The 21133-nt window shown below is 44.8% G+C and overlaps 2 protein-coding genes and 1 non-coding gene across 8 annotated transcripts in view; all 3 read left to right on the forward strand.

The window, feature by feature from the left end:
* Nucleotides 1–22: 22 nt before the first annotated feature.
* Nucleotides 23–17163, forward strand: kpnb3 (karyopherin (importin) beta 3). The gene is made up of 26 exons (XM_076303588.1): nucleotides 23–156; nucleotides 2196–2276; nucleotides 4513–4708; nucleotides 5419–5521; nucleotides 5644–5740; nucleotides 5999–6103; nucleotides 6715–6837; nucleotides 8210–8330; nucleotides 8820–8907; nucleotides 9262–9368; nucleotides 9556–9680; nucleotides 10011–10100; nucleotides 10392–10565; nucleotides 10880–11098; nucleotides 11527–11610; nucleotides 11740–11872; nucleotides 12338–12459; nucleotides 12765–12861; nucleotides 13237–13409; nucleotides 13797–13908; nucleotides 14151–14206; nucleotides 14440–14562; nucleotides 14773–14992; nucleotides 15244–15472; nucleotides 15574–15715; nucleotides 15942–17163. The coding sequence occupies exons 1-26, from the start codon at nucleotides 79–81 to the stop codon at nucleotides 16026–16028; spliced, it is 3285 nt and encodes a 1094-aa protein (XP_076159703.1). The 5' UTR covers nucleotides 23–78; the 3' UTR covers nucleotides 16029–17163.
* LOC143142743 (small nucleolar RNA SNORA84) lies at nucleotides 7485–7620 on the forward strand. Its single transcript, XR_012990983.1, has one exon. It is a non-coding gene; the product is annotated as a small nucleolar RNA SNORA84 (small nucleolar RNA).
* Nucleotides 17164–17732: 569 nt separating the features above from the next.
* The window catches only part of farp1 (FERM, RhoGEF (ARHGEF) and pleckstrin domain protein 1 (chondrocyte-derived)), a 63386-nt gene continuing 59985 nt past the window's right edge, over nucleotides 17733–21133 (forward strand). For 5 of the 6 annotated variants that reach the window (XM_076303589.1, XM_076303593.1, XM_076303591.1 and 2 more), the window contains exon 1: nucleotides 17733–17894. The gene's annotated coding sequence lies outside the window, so the exon portion shown is untranslated. Of the gene's footprint in view, nucleotides 17895–18058; nucleotides 18337–21133 lie in introns of those variants that run through there. The other variant, XM_076303590.1, reaches the window with a different exon arrangement.

Consider the following 21133-nt stretch of genomic DNA (forward strand, 5'->3'; position numbering starts at 1 on the left):
GGTGTGAGAGGTCGCAGCGCCTGCCGGCTTACCTTCCCACCGCCTCACTCCGTCGGTCTCTTTCTGGATCCTACTGCAATGGCGGAGCAACAGCAGTTCTACCTCTTACTGGGCAACCTGATGAGCCCTGACAACAATGTCAGGAAGCAGTCAGAGGTATGATAAAGTGTTTAAAAGAGTTTAAACAATTGCTGATTAGTGTTATGTGTCCCTCTTCTTGATTTGTTGCCTGTACGAAGCCTGTGTTTCACCGTGGCCCAGCCCACGTGTGAAGCCCAAGTATGTTACAGAGTGCGTTAACGTGATCACTAAATGTTAGCTTGCTAGCAAGTAGAACGTTAGCAAGTTGATGATTGTAAACGATGATATACGTGCTTGTTTCTACTAGCTATTTTTTTATGAACGGTTTGCCATCTATCGCGTAGCATTGTTTTGTGTAGTTCCTTTCCTGTGTAACAAAATCTGGCTAACAGGTTTACACGGTGCTTGGCTAAATAAAGTTAGCCAACTAGCCTGTGAAGGTGGGCCACACAATGCTAGGAATATGACCAATAACGTAACATCACACTAATGGGTTTTCGTATGACATTTACTTTTACTACAGACAGATTATACATGGCCAACCTTAATTATGATCACCACTAGTACTTGCTGCCGCTCTGTCAGACTTGCGACATAAGTTAACCATTGAAATGCTACCGCGCTAAAGTTAGCTTGCTTGCTAGCGATTGGTGGTTGAAACTTGTGTTAGCGCCATAAACGAAAGGCGTCGGATGCTAGCTATTATCTGACCAACTCTAGCTATTATTAATCTTGTTAGCGATTGGATTAGCGCCTACATTTATATTGTTCCGTTAGCTAACATTAGCAAGGAAGCAAATGTCGATAACCTTTATGTTTGCGCAAGTCATCAGTTGTGATTTTGCAGTCAGCTGTTTAGATAACATTTGGTCGCCGTGGCATCAACTTGCCAACTAAAGCTCGCGAGGGAGCTGGCTCAAAAGCTTCAACTAAATAATTTACATATTTTCATTTCGGTTTGAAAGTCAGGTGCCTCGACTATCTTAGCTTGGTAAAGGCATTGAGTTGTGACGCATTTCGTCTCATCCTTGTTTGTGTGCTTAAATCGTGTACTGCTGTATGGGCCTATTCATTTGTTAACAAAACCGAATTTCTTAGAGACGGTGTGGATTGTCAGTCAGAGTTGGAGTAAGTTTTACGAAGAGAATGGGTCGAGGCTTACACGTTCTCATCTCTCACTTTCGCCGACGCCCCCCCAACTTGGCTAGACTTGGTGATTTGCGGGACCGATTTGCACTTAATTCTTTTGTTCCCACTGTGATTAAGCATATCAATGCTAGAGCTTAGCCCGGAGTCCAGGCGGCATTGATGTGACCATCCGCATCATAGGAACCCGTCACTGGATCTTATCACGCTCATCCCCCTCAGTGGTCAGCACTTTCTTTTATCACACACAATGACCGACTGACTCGTCGCTAATACTCGTTGGAATCCTAGTCTGGCAGACGTGGTAACCCTATTTTTTTGGCACGAGTAGTTTTCTCTGAGTCGTGATCTGCAACCCAATAGGGTGTTCAAATCAACCAGATTCTGTACAAATGTTTTGTGCACAATCCTTAGGTTGGTGGATGATCAAGTGCAGTGTTAAATACTGCAATATTCCCTGAGGAAATAGTTCCTTTCTCAAGATGGATCTACATTGTTTTTAGTTATTCAAGGCTCAAAAGTGAAGCAGAAAAGTAATGGGCAGTGCCCCTCTTTACCATTTGAATAGGACTGGGTGGGGGGCAAGTCAAGCCAGGCTCATTCTTATTTGTGGGCTACCAGGACTGTTGTCTGTGCTTAAATTCCACAACACGCAGCCAGACACACTCAGTTCAGTGCTCATCCTGTGCCAATGTAGTATGGTTCCCCAGCTGGTGCTGCGATGATCTCACCAGAGCATTCCAGAGATATTACACATTCAGAACTGTCAGCTAAAGGGAATTCTTTTCAATGTGTGAGTCAGAAGTTCAAAAACATGCAGCCAGGTTCCATATTTAGCTCCCACTGCACTCTGAAACTAATATTGGATTTTACCCATGCCGCTCTCTGGATGGCTTGTATTACTTATTCATTTTCTAGCTATCACTAGCATTAACTCTTCCTCTGTCCACTGTTCTTCCTTCCTGCAGGAAACTTATGACAACATCCCCGGTCCGACGAAGATCACGTTCTTGCTGCAGGCTGTCCGCGATGCGTCCGCTGCGGAGGAGGTGAGCAGCTGCCCCACATTTAATCTGCGGTGCCTCTTCAAGGAACTCGAGGCTTTCTTTCTGGCCCCCTAGTCCCTGCAGGTCTTTCAGGAGCCACTCGCCAGCTTATTTGTTAAGGCATTCGAAGCATGGCTGAAGGCCCCTGGTGTCCTAGCTATGTGTGAAACGACGGTCATCTGAGACAGGGATGGCATTTTGCATTCAGTTTCTATTTGGTTGTGATTCAATCCATGGAATTTTAGTTGTTTGTCCCCCTGTTGAGGGTGTTGGGCTTTGTGTTACCATAACTCCCAGAGTAGCTATTTGCAAGTCTGAGTATTGAGTCAGTCCTATCACATAATGCTATGCAAGTCTTTATTGCACACAGGGGTTCTAAAGGCGTCAGTCAGTTAACACAACCGCAAAATGACACATAGTAATTTGCATTCCAGAAATACATTGGGAGGCCCCACATCGGGATAGTGTTTAACCTTTTCTGTGATACTTGGATGTTAAATCATGGCTGTAATAAAAAAGGGGAAAAAAATGCTCATTGCATAGATGATCAAAGCCACACAAGGATATGAGGTGTAAGGTCCAGCATTATTTGCCCGGTTTCTTTGAAAACAATATGACCTGTAAAAGCAGACTAAGATATGAACTTGTGCATAGTGGACATGAATCTGAAAGCCATTATATTGGAGCGCTTCACCAAACTCCAGTCTGGGTACTCAGGGTGTTGCTTTGTGTACTTTTAGCCTTTAGTCAATGGCTGAGTGCCATTCCTCACAAATGCATGACATTCCACTGACTGTAAATGTTGCCTTGGTGCTAAGATGCTGATAAGGTTTTAGGGTACCTTAGCTTGGCGCTGTTTATAGTTGGTCAGCCAAGTTTATTCTTTCATCTCATTGACTGGCGCTGCTAGACTTGACAGCTGAATATATTAACTGGCTTATGGGAGTGAGATTTTTGAGCTATTACTTGCAGTTTCAGATGTTGCTATATCTAAAAATAATTTGGTTATTTTCAATAGTTTAATCTATGTTGTCATTTTTTAATGCTGCTCAATTGCACAGCCCCTTAGTTCTCTCTTTGATAATGCACTGTCAGGCAGTGACCTCAAGATGCCTCTTAGCCAATCACCCATCTCCAGTATCGTTCTCCATCTCCTGCTGTCAGTCTGATTCAGCATCCCTCATCAGAAATGTGTAAATGAGACTTCCTATTTTACAGCAGCAAGGTTGGGGCTCACAAAATGGCTTTCAGAATTACGAATGATTAACTGTCCGTGTTGTATATTCATTACCCTTAACTGAAATCCATAGTGCAGCATGCACATCTTCAGACATTATACACAGCATTTTATAATTCATGATGTAGGCCAAGTTTAACTTCTCTCGGCTACTGCATTTCTCGCTCCCTTTGTCCTATAAATATATATACACAGTGTATACATGTCAGACTATGTGCTCATGCTTTTATCGGGGATGGATGGACCGTAGCATTGCAACAGGAGATGCAGCATGGCTGGAACATTCCTCTCAATGCAGCTGTCCTGGAATGCTCCTCGGTCCTCTGCCGAGCGTGGAGAAAGGCATTTGAAATTGTCTCTGATCCGCCTTAGTATGCCACTGCCTTTGTGTGCTTGCCTGCCTGCCTGCCTCCATCCATCTGCCTGAAAGCCAGCCTCTCAGAGCCTGCTCTCCTCCGCAGTTCACACCTCTCCTCACTCGCTGCTCCTCCAGCTCTCCACATCTAACAAGCAGAAAGATCTATTTTTAATGACCCCAACCCCGCCTATTCCCAAAATGTCTAAAATGCACTCTCTTGTAGCGTCTAGTCTTAAAAGCTAACATTGGGCTAAAGGAGAAAAGGGTGCACATGCAAGGGCTTCCATTATAATGAGTATTCTTTAGCACTGAAATATTGCTTCATCTCACTTTAGGGTAGGATATGACTCATTGTATATCTAAGGTCATCTACTTTGAACTTTTTTCATGTGGGCAATGGTAGAGGAGCTAAGAAAATAAAGGGCTGCAGGCATCACCCACTTCCTCTGTTGTAGTTTGGAAGTGAACTCTCACCACCTCGTGAATCCATTAGCCTGCCGGAAGCCACCCTGAACAACTTCCTGTGGTGTCAACAGCCCCACGCGCTGTTTCAGACTAAGAGCACAGTCCACTGTGTGTCCCCAGTATTCCCCCGTTTCCTGTGACTGCGCTGACTGAAATGTCCACTTCCCTTCCCCGCACAGGTCAAGCAGATGGCCGCTGTGCTGCTGCGGCGGCTCTTCTCGTCCTCCTTCGAGGAGATCTACCCCGGCCTGACGGTGGAGATGCAGACGGCCGTCAAGACGGAGCTGCTCAACGGCATCCAGGGCGAGGAGGGCTCGTCCAGCATTCGCAGGAAGGTCTGCGACGTAGCCGCCGAGCTCGCCCGCAACCTCATCGGTAAGGCACACGCTCAATGACCCTAACCCAACCTTATTGCTAAGGCCTACGCTCAATGACCCTAACCCAACCTTATTGTATGGCACATGTTCAATGACCCTAACCCAACCTTATTGGTAAGGCCTACTCTCAATGACCCTAACCCAACCTTATTGGTAAGGCCTACGCTCAATGACCCTAACCCAACCTTATTGGTAAGGCCTACGCTCAATGACCCTAACCCAACCTTATTGTATGGCACATGTTCAATGACCCTAACCCAACCTTATTGTATGGCACATGTTCAATGACCCTAACCCAACCTTATTGGTAAGGCACATGCTCAATGACCTTAACCCAACCTTATTGGTAAGGCACACGCTCAATGACCACTTTAGCTTGCACACACAGCACGCTTCTGTTCCAGAACCATAGAATTCCTTAGCTCGGAGTGAGCAAAAAAAATACCACAGAGAGCTAAGTGCTCTTCATGGTTAAGATAGCTTCCCAAAAAACAAGCCTCCCCTCTACCCTCCCTAAACATTCTCTATGAACCACTTTAGTTTGGCAGCTTTCTGTTTCAAAACCACATTCTAAAACTTACTCAAGCTGTGTGTTTCCGGCTTGTTGCGTGTGGCTGACATGTTTGTGTGCTCCTCTTCTACTTGCGTTTCTTGTCCGCTGACCCCAATGGAATAACTCCATCTGACTCTGCTCTCCCACCAATCCAGATGATGAGGGCAACAACCAGTGGCCCGAGATCCTCAAATTCCTTTTCGATTCAGTCAACTCCCAGAACACGGGGCTGAGGGAAGCAGCTCTGCACATATTCTGGTATGCGCCCTCTCTCTCTCTCTCCCTCCTCCCTGACTGTTCTGGTGCCGAGGTTCCACATTCCGTGCACTGTGTCCTTTTCCGTTAGTTTGTCTGCTGACCCCTGTGTTGCTTGATCACAGGAACTTCCCCGGTATCTTTGGCAACCAGCAGCAGCATTACATGGAGGTGATCAAGCGCATGTTGGTGCAGTGTATGCAGGACCAGGAGAATCCCCAGGTGGGTCCACCCTTTGATATGCCCCCTCCCGTGACCCACTCCAGCATACACGCTTCTGTTATTTGCTGCCGTCTCTTGCTAATGTTTTCACATACACAGGAGCTAAAAAATATTCTAAATCAATTTTAATAGATTTCTTCCCCTAGCGAATATGTATATTGTTCTCATGCACTTATCCCCTGGCTGGACTTGTAATGTATGGTAATTGTGTCTGAGTGTCTTAAATATGGACTGTCTGAATGTTGTGACCCTCCACAGATCCGCACTCTGGCTGCCCGGGCCACCGCATCCTTTGTCCTGACCAATGAGAGCAACTCGCCCTTGCTGAAACATTTCTCCGACCTGCTCCCAGGCATCCTCCAGGTACTTACACCGGACTTGGCCATTATCCTGTTACCTGCTTTCTCATGTCTAAAGCCATTTAAAAACTGGAGGTGGAAGCTGAGCTGACATGGAATATATGCGCGCCAAAAGAACGGGTTAAATGTTACATCCCTCATACTATGTACATTTTAAATAAAAGATCTAAAGGGCACAACAGTATGCTTCATTTACAAATAAGTAAGTGTAAGAAGATGAGTAGATTTTTGTCTTCAGTAACTAACTTGTAATGGATAGATAGATACTTTATTGATCCCCAAGGGGAAATTCAAGACATTGTGGACATCTTTTTGTGGTGTGGTCTTTTTTCAAAATGATAGTGTTTTAGATCATACTTTTGTAGTTTCATGTTTTTATTTATTTTTTTACAACATATTTTGAGTTAAGTGTTTTGCGCAGCCCCTCAGGGATTCCACAGCTGTAGTGTTTAATCGGTGTGTGATTTTGCTGTGCATATTTGAATAGCTACCTGGGCCCTTGGCTACTCAAGCTTGCATCCCCTGCATGTTGATACTGGCCTAAGAGACTCTGGATTCAATATTATGAAAATGGCTTTGTCTTGTGAAGGCTAAATATTAATCCACCCCTTGCAGGCCGTCAACGAGTCCTGTTACCAGGGAGATGACTCTGTGCTGAAGTCCCTGGTGGAGATTGCGGACACAGCGCCCAAGTACCTGCGCCCTAACCTGGAGGCCACCCTGCAGCTCAGCCTCAAGGTGAGATTCATTTGTTTACCTGCGCCACGGCCCTGTGACATCTCGGCATGGCGACTTTTCCGAGGAGCTGCAGTGCAGCGGAACCATCGGTGTTCTAAAGCACATACGGGAAGCGTTGGTGTTCTAAAGCACATACGGGAAGCGTTGGTGTTCTAAAGCACATACGGGAAGCGTTGGTGTTCTAAAGCACATACGGGGAGCATTGGTGTTCTAAAGCACATACGGGGAGCATTGGTGTTCTAAAGCACATACGGGGACCCACGCCTGAGGTGGGATCCTACACCCATTTCCCATCTCTCACTCTTTTCCTCTCTCCGTCTTATCAATGAAGCCAATGAAAACCACAAAGATAACTTATCAGGGCGCTTATAACATATCAACCACTGCTACTAGTACACTTCCCTACTATAGTGTGGTGTTGAGCGGTAACATCTCGTCATTTAATTACATGCTAGATTTGCACCAGCTTCAGTCCTGCCGTAGTGTAAACAAGATTTATGATGCAGAGCCACAAGACAAGGCTCTCTTCTTGCCCAGACAGACTAGCCTCTGTGCACTCAACAGTAGTCTTGTGATTTCATGCCTCTGTAAGCGTCTTGTGTCTGTTCCCTCTGTCCTCTCTGCTCACGGTGACGTTGAGCTCATTTGCCTTGTGGTTCCCAGAGACAGCTGCTCAGTGCTGATCTGTGGGCTTTGATTGACAGGCATAAAGGAAACTCTGCGATTTAATGCATGGCGTCTGCTTCCCTGTGCAGCCTCCATAGCCCGGTTTCAGAGACATCCAGACACCTCTTTGAATGCTGTATTCTCATTTAGTTTTATGAGCACAATCATGTAACAATACTATTAATGTTGAGCCTAGTTCCACATCTTGAGTGAGGCTTGTGAAATCCAGTTCTCTATTCTAAGGCCAAGGGCAGGCAGTTCCCCTTATGATCTCGGCTTTTGAATGCTAAAGTGCAGTTATGATTTGTGTATGGGCAATGTTCTGACTTGTTGCTTCATGCACCATGGTCTATTCTCCGGTTCCCTGGAAAGTGAAAGCACTCAGTGCTGTTATTGCGCTCAGCTGACACTCCTAGTGTTTCCCCAATAAAGATGTTGCTGGCTGTGTGAAATGGTTAAACATTTATAGGGGTTCCTTCACTAATCATGAACCAGGCAGCATGCCTTGGAGCTGTGTGTGTGTGTGATCTTGGCAGGCCCCTTACTTTCTAAATAGAAACTCTCAAACTACTAGCTGAAGCTCGTGAATTGCCAGTGGCGTGTATGTCTTGGCATATGCCAGTGGCTCTATGATGTGGGTTTGTGGATCTTAGTGGAAGTCTCCAGCCCCAGATTTGCTTACACATCTTCCTCATTCTGATCCCAGCTGTGTGGCGACACCAACCTGACAAACATGCAGCGGCAGCTGGCCCTGGAGGTCATCGTCACCCTATCCGAGACGGCCGCCGCCATGCTGAGGAAGCACACCGCCATCGTGGCTCAGAGCGGTAAGGCTCCAGGGCCGGCACATGCGCATCACTGCTAGCAACATCTCTATGCCTGGCCAGTTTGTTATTTAGCTTTGTAATGGCCTTGCAGCTGAATATATTACTGTGCTGTCCGTTCCGTATGCATGTTTCCAGGCCATTCATTTCACTACCGGGTTGAGCACATGCCAGATGCATGCATTAGCAAATGGAGTGGCTTTTTCTGAAATGATTTGGTATGACCTTCACTGTAAATTGATGTTCAGTGATCAAATGGAAGATGGCTGTGCACTGTTCCTAGGGATCAATCATCCTGCAGAATTGCTGAAACAGATGTAATGGAAACATGCCCTTTTGGACTGTATTACAGAATCTCATTGAATGAATGTTAGGGACTGAAAAGATCCTTGGATTTGACCTGCAGAACCTACTGCTCTATCCATTTGTTTTCGCAAGTAGATTTCTCATGAGGTGAAGTTTGGTAAACGATTATGCTTGTTGTATTTGTAGTCCCCCAGATGCTGGCTATGATGGTGGACCTGGAGGAGGACGAGGAGTGGGCCACTGCTGACGAGCTGGAGGATGATGACTTTGACAGGTAAGATGCAGGGGACAAATGTGCATGCACAGTAATTATGTATAAAGTAATGGGTGATTCATGGGGATTTAAATGTTAAATGATGTAAGGTAAATGGGTGGACAACTCAAAACTATATGTCTGTCTGTTTTGCTCTAACAACATTTCGTTATCCAGTAACAATGACAACTGGGGGGAAAAAAAACTATGATTAGTATATAGATATAGATAGATATATGATTAGTCAGTCATTTTGATTGCGTTAGCTGGATATGTGACTATTTGGCACTCTGACAAGTGCTATCTGGATGGCAGTTATTGGTAATGGCGCTTGGCAGGCTTCCTTATCCCGGGGTAAATATTTGTCTCCCTCAGTAACGCGGTAGCTGGAGAGAGTGCGCTGGATAGAATCGCCTGTGGCCTGGGAGGGAAGATCGTGCTGCCCATGATCAAGCAGCACATTATGCAGATGCTTCAGAACCGTAAGTATTCATGTGCAAATGACACCCACACACACTCTCTCGAAGTCCACTCAGATTGAAACAAATAAGTTAAACTGTAATGATGTCCAGAGTAGACCATTGTTGTGCATGGTGTCCTTGTGTGTGTGCTAAAATGCTGATTGATCTGATGCCGGTCAGTAGTAATGATTCCTGTACGTGTCCTCAGCTGACTGGAAGTACCGCCACGCTGGCCTCATGGCCCTGTCGGCCATCGGTGAGGGTTGCCACCAGCAGATGGAGGCCATCCTGAATGAGATCGTCAGCTTCGTACTGCTCTTCTGCCAGGACCCTGTGAGTAGCCCATATGCCTGCTCGTTGAGAGGCACTCTTAGTCCATTAAAACATTCACTTCTGTTAATGGCCTACACCCCAACTGTCTCTGAAACTGCTTCCTGTATTTGTTTGACAGCATTTATATTTCTGAATCTTTTATCTATTTTTTTTCTTCAGTAGATTTGGATGTTTTTTGGCAGATATTAAGTTTGAGTTGGATAGTAAAGAGGAGTGGTAGTGCTAGTTTTTCTTGCTGTATAGTTTTAAGTAACTGCATGACAACTCTCCTTTTCCAGGTGTGCTGCGAGTAATTGCACTGCGTGTAACATTTAACCTCTGACCTTTCAGCATCCCAGAGTCCGCTACGCTGCCTGCAATGCCATCGGCCAGATGGCCACTGATTTTGCCCCCACCTTCCAGAAGAAGTTCCACGATAAGGTGTGGATGCCTGTGCTTTTTACAGTAGCTTGAGTGCTTGTAATGGCTTGTTTATTTGTCTACCCATCAGAATCTATAAATGTTGAATTGTTGCATTGTTACTAGTCCATAGTTACCAGTCCATGCTTCGATACGGAGATGGTGTTTTGGCTCTGTCAATCAAATGGTGGTTATCTGTCCAGAAATCTGTATGGTCATTGCTTAGTGTGTTTTCGTTGTACTGACAGCATCGTGAAAATCTTAAACTGTAAAATTGGAAATTGAGATCTGACCTCTGACCTTTCCCCGCAGGTGATCTCTGCTCTGCTCCAGACCATGGAGGACCAGACCAACCCCAGAGTGCAGGCCCACGCTGCCGCCGCACTCATCAACTTCACCGAGGACTGCCCCAAGTCCCTGCTCATCCCCTACCTGGACAACCTGGTCCAGCACCTCCACGTCATCATGGTGGCCAAGCTGCAAGAGGTGTGTTGCTCAAGGAAAAGGGAGCTCGTCTAATTGAAAATGCGTTGAGAATCATCATGGTATAACAATAGAGCCAGATAAGCGCACTTAGGTTAACGCTTCCCTGGACAGATCAAGTCTGATTCTAAGCTGCTATACATAAGTTTAAATTTGTATCAGTTTACAAAACCTAAACCTCTTCCTGTTGAAGTGTCTGTGTACACAAGACTGTTCTTCTGCTCGCTGTTTTCCAGCTGTGCAAGATGAGCTAGCATCTGTTTGTATTTAGTTGCAAGTTTTCTTTATGTGTAATTCATACGCATTTCTTTCCCCAGCTGATTCAGAAGGGCACCAAGCTGGTGCTGGAGCAGGTGGTGACGTCCATCGCCTCGGTGGCCGACACGGCCGAGGAGAAGTTTGTGCCCTACTACGACCTGTTCATGCCCAATCTGAAGCACATCGTGGAGAACGCCGTGCAGAAAGAGCTGCGGCTGCTCCGCGGAAAGACCATTGAGTGCATCAGCCTCATCGGCCTGGCTGTCGGCAAGGACAAGGTACGCTCACTCTCACACGAGAATATGTGTCATGCAGGGAGCTGAAGGGGAATATTGCTTCCTGTTTTGAATTACAGGTACCTATTTTTGCATTAGTCTGTGTTTTTTTTTAGAAGTCTACTTGGATTGTTGAAAGTCTATTTTTGTATAGGGAAATGCCTCAAACACACATCACACACAGAAAAGCTCGTAGACACATGTAAATTCTGTTTCACACCAACTTTTCTTGTCAAGCCTGAGGGAAAGGCTGACCTTGGTGTGTTTCTACATGTTCCTCTTTGTAGTGCCTTAACTTCTGCCTAATTTTTTTTAGCTAATGACTGGCATGAAGCAGTATTATCAATTTGCACATGGTTAGACAATGATGACTGTGGCCAGGTCATGTTCAAGCACACTCAGTTCAAAAACTATTTTTTGTGTTTGCGCAGTTCATGCCTGATGCCTCTGCAGTCATGCAGTTGCTATTGAAGACTCAAACCGACTTCAACGACTTGGAAGATGACGATCCACAGGTTAGTTCAGTGAACTGTTAATTTTTCTGCATAGTTATGGTTGAATGAATTTGGCTTTGGTAAAACATTTTCTTGAGATTCAAATGTCCTGAACTCTGAATGAAGCTTGTTTGGTGTGTTTCTGTTTAGATCTCCTACATGATCTCTGCCTGGGCTCGCATGTGTAAGATCTTGGGGAAGGAGTTCCAGCAGTACCTGCCTGTTGTTATGGGCCCCCTTATGAAGACTGCCTCCATCAAACCAGAAGTGGCCCTGTTGGACAGTAAGCATCCGTGAAGTGACCGTTTTTTTAGATGGGTGTTCAATTCCTTCTGTTGTAGGTAGAGTATTTCCCACAGTAGCCAAGCCTATTTAACGTCAAGCAACATGACTGGCCCCTCCGTCATGTGCCAGTAGTAGCCTGACTGCTCAACCAAAGCAAAAACAAACAAAATGGTCAACATGGCATAGCCTTCGTGAACATTTCACTGGGGTTATCAAGTGGGCATCGGTGTTTTGTTGAATTAGGCCCAAGACGCCTCCTTATGTAAATATTGTTTTCATTAGGGTAGGCAGTCTTTGGAATGCCACTTATTTATTCATATTACAGCTACTGTTTGTCAGTAGGCACTTCATGGAAGACCATATGTAGTCTTTACATATGTCTACAAACAAGCCTACAGTGTTTATAGGGTTTATTTTGTATGCAAGTCTGAGTCCTTTGCCTTTGGTGTGTGTGTCCCTTCAGCCCAGGACATGGAGAATATGTCTGAAGATGATGGTTGGGAGTTTGTCAATCTGGGAGATCAGCAGAGCTTTGGCATCAAAACCGCTGGTTTGGAGGAGAAGGCCACTGCATGCCAGATGTTGGTGGGTACATCACCAAACCGTGTGTGTGAGGCAGGGCTGCACAAATAATCTTGATCCTGATTTTGGATATCCACAGTTAAATGAACACGATTGACCGATGTGGAAAATGCATGCTCCGCCCATAGAACGCGCCACTGCAAACAAATCAAGCGCTCCCTAAACCTGTCTGACCATGTGCCTGCATGTGTCAATCACAGCTGTTCCCTACACCATGCAGCCCCACCCACCACGCAGCCCCACCTACCTTACATGAACTTAGTTGCCGTTAACATTACTCATTTTTTTTATTCTTCCGTTCCTCACAGGTTTGCTATGCCAAGGAGCTGAAGGAAGGTTTTGTGGAATACACCGAACAGGTGGTGAAGCTGATGGTTCCTCTGCTGAAATTCTACTTCCACGATGATATCCTTTCTGGCTGATGGGAAACAGACAATGGGGCCTGAGATCCCTTTATTATAGCGGTGTAAAACTAGGCCTGCTGTGTAGACAGTGCAAATTATTCTTGGTGTGCTCCTCGCCTAATTGCCCATCACCCATAAAAAGTGGCCACATCGTACCACATATTGCAGTAAAAACTAGGCCTTGGTGTTCTGGATGTCTTCTCTTCAAGATGAGACCATTTTCAGGTCGGCAAGAGTGTAGACCGCATACATTATTATGGCAGGTGTACTCCCTGTTGAGTTTGCTCCCTTTTGAATGGTCTGATTAACAGTCCATAGGAATAGCGGTTGTACAAAGTGAAGTTGGTTGGTGTCCTCCTTAATCGTGTGTGTTCACGGGTGCGGGTGGCGGCTGCAGAGTCCATGCCCCTTCTGCTGGAGTGTGCCCGGGTGCGGGGCCCTGAGTACCTCACCCAGATGTGGCACTTCATGTGCGATGCCCTCATCAAGGCCATTGGCACAGAGCCTGACTCAGATGTGCTGTCGGAGATCATGCACTCCTTCGCCAAGGTAGTTTTTACACACACGCACACACAAAACTGTCCATCCCTAGGTTTGAAGATGGTGTGCTTTTTTGTGTGATTAAATTGGTCAAATGACCTGCTTGAATTAATGGTAGAAGTTGTTGGACATAATTTTCGTTTCACTGAAAATGAGGACTACCCTCACTGAACCTCCGAGAATAAATAAAGGTTGGATGAATGAAATAACCATACACTATGGATCTAATTGCAGGGTTCGATGATGAGCAATTGGACATGTGTTGTATTAATGTGAATGCTGTTCTACTTTCTCAAATGTCGGTTAACCAGGGAATATTAGACATTAGAATTTGAATGTGGTAAAGATTGAGCCAGATCAGTTTCAGATGTGTTTATTTTCCCTCATTTCCTCTAGTGCATTGAGCTAATGGGAGATGGTTGCCTGAACAATGAGCACTTTGAAGAACTGGGAGGAATTCTGAAGGGAAAACTGGAGGAGCACTTTAAAAACCAAGAACTCAGACAAAGTTAGTACCTGTTGACACTGACAGTTTTATCATGGCAATCAGTATTATTTTTCTATTACATTTCATTACATTTAAATTATTTGCTGTGTTTTAACAATGTGTTTCAGTTGTGTGAATTTAGTATAAATATAGAGTATCTCCTAGAAGATAAAGCCATTTTATCATACCTGATTCAATCAAGGTTGCAATTATTAATTTTTCAGAATTAATGTTCATGGATGTCTCTTGCCTTTTCATTTCAGCCAAAAGACAAGATGAGGACTATGACGAGCAAGTAGAGGAGACCCTACAAGATGAGGTGAGTTTGTTGAGCAAAGGCTGTAAAAACGGATGCTGGTGTTGAGCATTGTTGCATATTATAGCTTCCAGACCAAATTGAATATCAACACCAATTAGCACTAGTCCCAGACAACACATTGGTCATAATTAAAAGGGGTATAACCAAGAATGCTGCAGAAGCTTCCCTTTTTCTTGAGTATTTTGTTTTCCCCATTTAATTTCTGATTCTTTGTCCCCCCCCCTCCCTGACAGGATGAGAATGATGTTTACATACTCACCAAGGTGTCGGACATTTTGCATTCGTTGTTCAGCAGCTACAAAGAGAAAGTGCTTCCATGGTTTGAGCAACTCCTGCAGCTCATCGTCAATCTCATAGTAAGTACAATCTCTGGTAGTTGACAAGCATTCATGCCATTCATACTGTTATTCCATTAGCCATGCATGAGGCTACTAAACTTAAGTGTTCAATTAAAAGCAAACAATCAACCCAGTTGTCTTCCCATAGGACTGTAGTGTTTAAATATGCAATACCCATGACAAAAGAAGTGGCTAAGAACTGTGTTTCCCTGCGTTTCTCTTCTCCAGTGCCCTCACAGACCTTGGGCAGACAGACAGTGGGGCCTGTGCATCTTCGACGATGTGGTGGAGCACTGCAGTCCCTCCTCGTTTAAGTATGCCGAGTACTTCCTGCGACCCATGCTACAGTCCCTGTGTGACACCAGCCCTGAGGTGCGCCAGGCTGCCGCCTACGGCATTGGCGTCATGGCCCAGTACGGAGGAGAGAGCTACAGACCTTTCTGCACAGGTATGTGATTATAGTGGTATATAGACATTGCCACACCCAGGGCTGCTGTTGGTTTTGTAGTTTTTAATGGTGTATTTGTATATGCTGAATGCAGATAATCTTCAGTTTCATGATTTCAGCTTATGAGATGGGCAAAATGTAGTTAAGCCTTTGGTGTGGGAATCTTTGCAGACAAGTTGTGTGTTTTTTTTTTTTTTTCCCTCATGAGACTAATATAATGGTCTTAATTGGTGCTTGCTTGGGTTCTTTAGAGGCAATCCCACTGCTGGTTGGAGTCATCCAGGCCCCTGAATCCAAAGTGAAGGAGAACGTCAACGCCACAGAGAACTGCATCTCCGCTGTTGGCAAGGTCATGAGGTTCCGGCCAGAGTGTGTCAACGTCAACGAGATTCTCCCACATTGGCTCTCCTGGCTGCCACTCAATGAAGACAAAGAGGAGGCAGTCCATACTTTTGACTTCCTGTGTGACCTTATTGAAAGGTGAGCTTTCAACACGGCAAAGTTGGAGCAGTAGTTTATTTTTTTTCCATTCTTTTCTTGGTAGTCATTAATGATTAACCGTCTTTCTGTTGTGTCTGTAGCAACAACCCCATTGTTCTTGGTCCTGACAATGCCAACCTGCCCAAGATCTTTGTGATCATCGCTGATGGTGTTGCAAATGAGTCTGTGAAAGGAGAGGATGGATGCAGCAAGAGATTGGCCAATGTTATTCGCCAAGTACAGGTGTGTGACATGTACATGTTTTTCTTTTTCTAGCTAAAAATGATCAAATCCAGATGCTTTTCATTTTCTATGTACCTTGGTTGCCATTAATAAATGCTGGGTTCAACTTGTAGGTACCTGTTTCTGTGTTGACGCTTGATGAGCATGCTATTGTTTTTGAAGTGTAATGTAAGTACTTTTCCAGTATGAATATTGAATACTGATCCCACACCCTGTTTCCCCACAGGTCTCCGGAGGATTATGGACACAGTGTGTATCAACACTCAACGAGACGCAGCAGAAAGCCATTCAGGACCTGCTCAACACCGCCTGAGCAATTCTCAGCCTCTGCCAGCCCGTATATTATTAATAAAATGATATCCTAGCACTGGGGACAAACATCTTATAGACTCTGGCCCTTCCCCTCTCTTGAGCGATGAACTGTAGCGTGTGTGTATCTCTGGACCTCTCCGATGCTTGGTCCGAAAAAAGAAAAAAAATCTCACTGAAGTCTCTACTCCCAACTCGAGGACTCCTAGTCCTATGCGTGTGTATGCGTAATATGTGTGCGTGTCTGTGGGGAGGGGATTTGTCCACAATCTGAAGGGCCGGCTTGGGCAAGGGAGGGAAAAGCGTTCAGTTCAGTCCTTCTCTCTTTGAAGTATCACCGCAAAAAGAGAGCGGACACTGAAAACTAACATGGGTCATGCATCTTCCTCTTAGTTATGAATACCTGACGTAGGAGAAATAAAACCTTTTTACTTTTTGCTCACCCCTTCACCAAGATCAGTTACTTATGTAGTCGTGCTCTGCTAATGCCATGTATGTCAGTGTTAGTGTAAAGAAGCCCCCTCTCCCCCACACAGCTGTAGGGGTTTCATACCCTTCATATGGGTAGAAAAGGATGAGATGCAATGGGAAGGGATTGGACTGAAATGGACTTGTGTGGTGGAGAAGAATGTGAGCAAGGGGGGACTTTGAGGGAGTCAAACATGGCTACCTGTAATGTTGGATGTTTTTGTTTAGGCTTTTCCTTTTTTTTTGTGTCTCAAAGATGAACTCATGGTGTACCTTTGGGAAATGGCATCATTGTTGACGGGTTGGTGAATCTGTGTGAAAAGCTAACATCTGTCTTCGGCTTGCTCACTCCACGAAATAAACGAGAATGAGGGGGGAACAGTGGTGGCTTGCATTATAGAGATCTGAATGGATACAATGCCTGTATGTAAAGTTGACTCAAGAATAAACCAGGATGGCTTCTTACTGTAGATTGGTTCAACCTGTGGAAACTAGCAGTGTTTGGGGTTTGGGACCACCTGCAGTTGCTCATGTTTTTTTAACCAACCCATTTTGCTATTCAATTCAGTCTCTACAGCTCGTCAGTACCCTTTGTGGAAATCAGAAAACAAATAGATATCTTCTGAGGTGATGACAAATCTCGACCAATAAAGTTTCTCTTGGGAGTCATATTCTGGGCTCTTTTTTTTTTTTATGAATTGACTTCAAATACGTATACTAACCAATGTAATGAACAGGCATAGATTTTCTAGTATAGGCCTGCTCTGTATGTAACCTCCATGCATTTCCTTCTGGTTCAATGAAACGTTGCAAAAATTGTGGCCTATTCCAGGAATTTCTTAGTCATAAAGCAGCCAAGCTGGCAACTTGTAGTTGACACGAGAACGATGGCAGTAATAACAAACTTGTGGCTTACACATTTGCCTTAGTGACCAGACCTGAAAGTTGGCTTGAAAAGATTCAACCTTAGCTAAGTGTTTCAGAATCTAGCAAATAACCTGAAACAATCTGGTGAAATCTGAAATAAACGGAAAGACTGAAAATTGCAAAGTTTACCGTCATCACAAGCTTCAACTAGATGGGGCTAGAGTTGCTCAAACCTCCCGCGAGAGGCTGTGTTCGTCAAGTGTAGTGCCAGTTTGAATAGCTGGAGGCAGTATTTCACCCATATTGTTTGCGCCGGGAACTCAATTGGAATCTGCCCTTGGTTTCAATGTAACCCTCCCCACAATAAGTCGGTCCGACATGGCGACCGAGAAGACGCATCGTCTCGGAGCTCTCTCCATCTGAGAATCGTTATTCCTGAGTAGCGAGACTGCCGCGATAGTTTAATAGAACGGCGCAGTACACCTTGGAAACTACCCTTTGGAATATAACATTTAAAACTACTTTCTCAAGCCAGGTAAGCAGCCATGCATCGATATGTGTGCTTTTCACATTAAAGACCGGCCGGCCGGCTGAACTTAACTTGAGGAGTTGAGTGTAGGGTGTTCACTGGGATGTTTGTAAATTGTGGTCTTGAAGCTGGTAGGCTATCGGTGTGTTTTACTAACGCCCTTTTCTGGATTCATAGGTGCCACGCGTCGTTCTGTTCTACTCTTGGAAACACAGAGAACGCAATTTAAAACACCCATTTTTAACATCCGACAAGTTAGGTCATAGCTCCCTGAAAGTCAAAGTAGAGTAGGTTGATAAGTAACAAAAATAGCAGCGCTACACTATGTCTATGTAGATTTAACATTATTTTAGGGGGTGCTTTTTCGTGCGGCACCCATTGGGGATTTTACTGCCTACAGCTACGTCCCTGAAGTACATTTTCCCTTAGGCTACTCGTCCCTGAGCAGGTAGGCATATGTATTTATTAACGCATTTCTGTAGGATAGGCTAGTCTACTGTAACAGTGTAAATGGGATACTAACCTGGGTGTTCCATAGTGCAGCTATTGTAGCTATCTAGCGCGGGAGATTCCTTGAAAATCACAACTCCATTAGAATTTGGGCGTCCTCACCTATTAATTGGGGGCTTTATACGCCAAAGCTGTTCAGTCACTTGCAACATCACAGCAGACCGCCTGGTTGAAAGAAGCTTGTTCTAATTTTGGTCACCTCATCTTGTGCTGTGTCGCGTCAATACACTTTAGCCTACTAACATCTTAACCTAAAGGATTACTCTGGTAACCTACATTCAGTGGCCTAGGCGGAAATCCAGCATTAGGGCTATCTTTGCTGTTAAACACGAAACAGGAATAAACATTGTCGTTACTGTGCGGTTGAATTATTCTTAATTAATGACGGTTGATATGTTTACAGGCATGTTGATCACACCCTTTAGGCGACTCCCTTGCTGTGTGATCTGTCCAGTCCTCTAATGACATTACATACATGCTAGCCCTATCTGACATGGGATGAACAGGATAATCTTGAACATGAAGCCTATTGTGATCTTCTGTCTTTGCCATGTTTAGCATTTCTGTATGAAACCACTTGCTATTTTGTCATTACAAAGACACCTTCTGCAATGTGCCCTTAATGCCCTTTAAACTATACGAATGTAGTAGATTAAGGCTTAAGGGACACTTAACCTAGTGCCACAGACTGAAAACCTGTGGTCTTCATTTGGACACTGTCTGTGTTTGCCTGTATCATGTTGGAGGCCGTCCCAAACTCCCCTCCCTCACGGCCACTATGTTGGAAAACGACAGCCTTGCCAGTTCAAAGACAGGTTAAATAACCCACAGGACCTGGGTCTGGGAAAGTCTCCCACACAGTAGCTGTCTTTGTGTGTGAGTGTCTCACTGCAGTCTGCTTCCTCTGTTTTGGTATGTGTGTGTGTTACACACACACACACACACACACACACACAGAGAGAGAGAGACACACTGCACAATTGACTGTGTTGACATGTGCTTTGCCAAAGAGTCCTTATGCCTACTGTATAGAGAGTAATTTCAATGTGTGTGTTATAGTGACACAAGAAATGCCAGGCCAACTTCTGACACAAAACCTTGGTCTGCACCAGAGCCTGGCACACAAGGCTAAGGTGACAACTACTCGAGGAACATTTCCTGTTACACAGGTCCATAAAATGATTTATGGCTTCGTCACTTTAGACAGACTAGCTCACTTTATTTGCTTCTGTCCCTTGCCGCTCCTATTATGGACCTTTTCGTTTTGTTTTTTTGAGGAACATAAATGGCACCGTGTTTTGTCCTGCTGTAAATTAGTTATTTTAAAAAACAAATCCTGCCCACTGGTAAATCATTAACCCTGACAGGGAAAGGAGAATTAGGCATTTTAGTTTGGTGTGCTGTTTTTGACCTCTATTCTCAAGCAGGCTTCTTTTGTGGACCTACAATCTGAAACCCTGTAAGCAGAACACTACACCGAAACAGGATGAGTTTGCACAATAGCCGACCTTATCAGGTGTCACCTACCTGTTCTCTATCTGTTCACCATGAAACCCACTCTTTCTGCACGTTCATCAGAGGCCATGGTTCCATTTTTTTACCCAAAATTGGACGTAATCTCTATTCCACATTGTGTACTTTACACCTTAATTTGGTTCACATAAAGTCAGTGTTCCGCAAGGCCTTTTGAATCGTTAGGCTTGAGGGCATTTAATTACTCTCTTGCTTTCATGTTGAAGGGCAGGTTTCTGAAGAAATAAGGTGTTCACCACAAATATGATTCTGATGACACATTATTTGAGGTTGGATGTCTCAAACCTGTTTGGCCTGTCTCTCTCTGTCACTGCATGTCCCCTGTGGGGGGTTTCTGTGTCAGTGGTGTGACACTGTGAAGGATTATTCATTTCCCTCACTCTAGTCTTTGAGGAAGTGACCTGCCTCAGGCCCAGAGTTCTCAAGAGGAAATGCTTGCTGACCGCTGAAGATCACAGTGACTAATAGGGATGTTGTGAAAGTGGCATTCACATATCAGTTTTTAGGGGAAGCAATTTAGTGAGAAGAACAAATCAGGATTTTCACTTGCACTGTCTTTTGTCCAATTGTTGAAGATTGAGGCTTCAAACCCAAGCAATTAGACCAGCAGTAAATGTCTGCATGGATGATGTCCATGTGTCGTCATGGTTTACACTACAGAGCACCTGATATGCTATGATCTTCACTGAAGACGATCTCAGTAAGCAAGGACATCAGAGAATTAAATTGGTCACAAGTTGTAAATAGGCTATCAGTAGTGCTCAATCTGTAGAACTGAAAGGCAACTGATTGAATATCCCTAACAGGCCGCTGTGTGTGCTGGTGATGAAGTGGTCCTAGAGGAGTTTGCTCTCAATTACTCTCTCACAGTTTAAATGTGTAACCAGTAACTTGGGTGCTCTGGGCCCGAGACAGGATACAATGGGCCTCTTTATTGCACTGTTTGTGCACACAGGCTGGCCTCATTGGATCACCAGAGGATTGTGTCGTGTGTGTCGTGTGTGTCGTGTGTGTGTGTGTGTGTGTGTGTGTGTGTGTGTGTGTGTGTGTGTGTGTGTGTGTGTGTGTGTGTGTGTGTGTGTGTGTGTGTGTGTGTGTGTGTGTGTGTGTGTGTGTGTGTCCTTGTCCTCCTGTCTCTCAACCCCGTTCTCTAGTTCTCTCTTTTCTCCCCCATCACCCCATATCTGCCCCCCTCTATCTCT

Source organism: Alosa pseudoharengus, unplaced genomic scaffold (genome assembly GCF_046254945.1).
Source record: "Alosa pseudoharengus isolate Yale_2024_CS ecotype anadromous, Long Island Sound unplaced genomic scaffold, YU_APseudo_1.1 YU_APseudo_1.1_scf_24, whole genome shotgun sequence".
Taxonomy (NCBI): domain Eukaryota; kingdom Metazoa; phylum Chordata; class Actinopteri; order Clupeiformes; family Clupeidae; genus Alosa; species Alosa pseudoharengus.

Bases quoted from the DNA above. Each gene is read 5' to 3' on its own strand.
- kpnb3 (XM_076303588.1), top strand. From the start codon at position 79: ATGGCGGAGCAACAGCAGTTCTACCTCTTACTGGGCAACCTGATGAGC. The intron at 5,741-5,998 runs GTGGGTCCACCC...GACCCTCCACAG, and splicing joins AGGACCAGGAGAATCCCCAG to ATCCGCACTCTGGCTGCCCG. The intron at 9,681-10,010 runs GTGAGTAGCCCA...CTGACCTTTCAG, and splicing joins TGCTCTTCTGCCAGGACCCT to CATCCCAGAGTCCGCTACGC.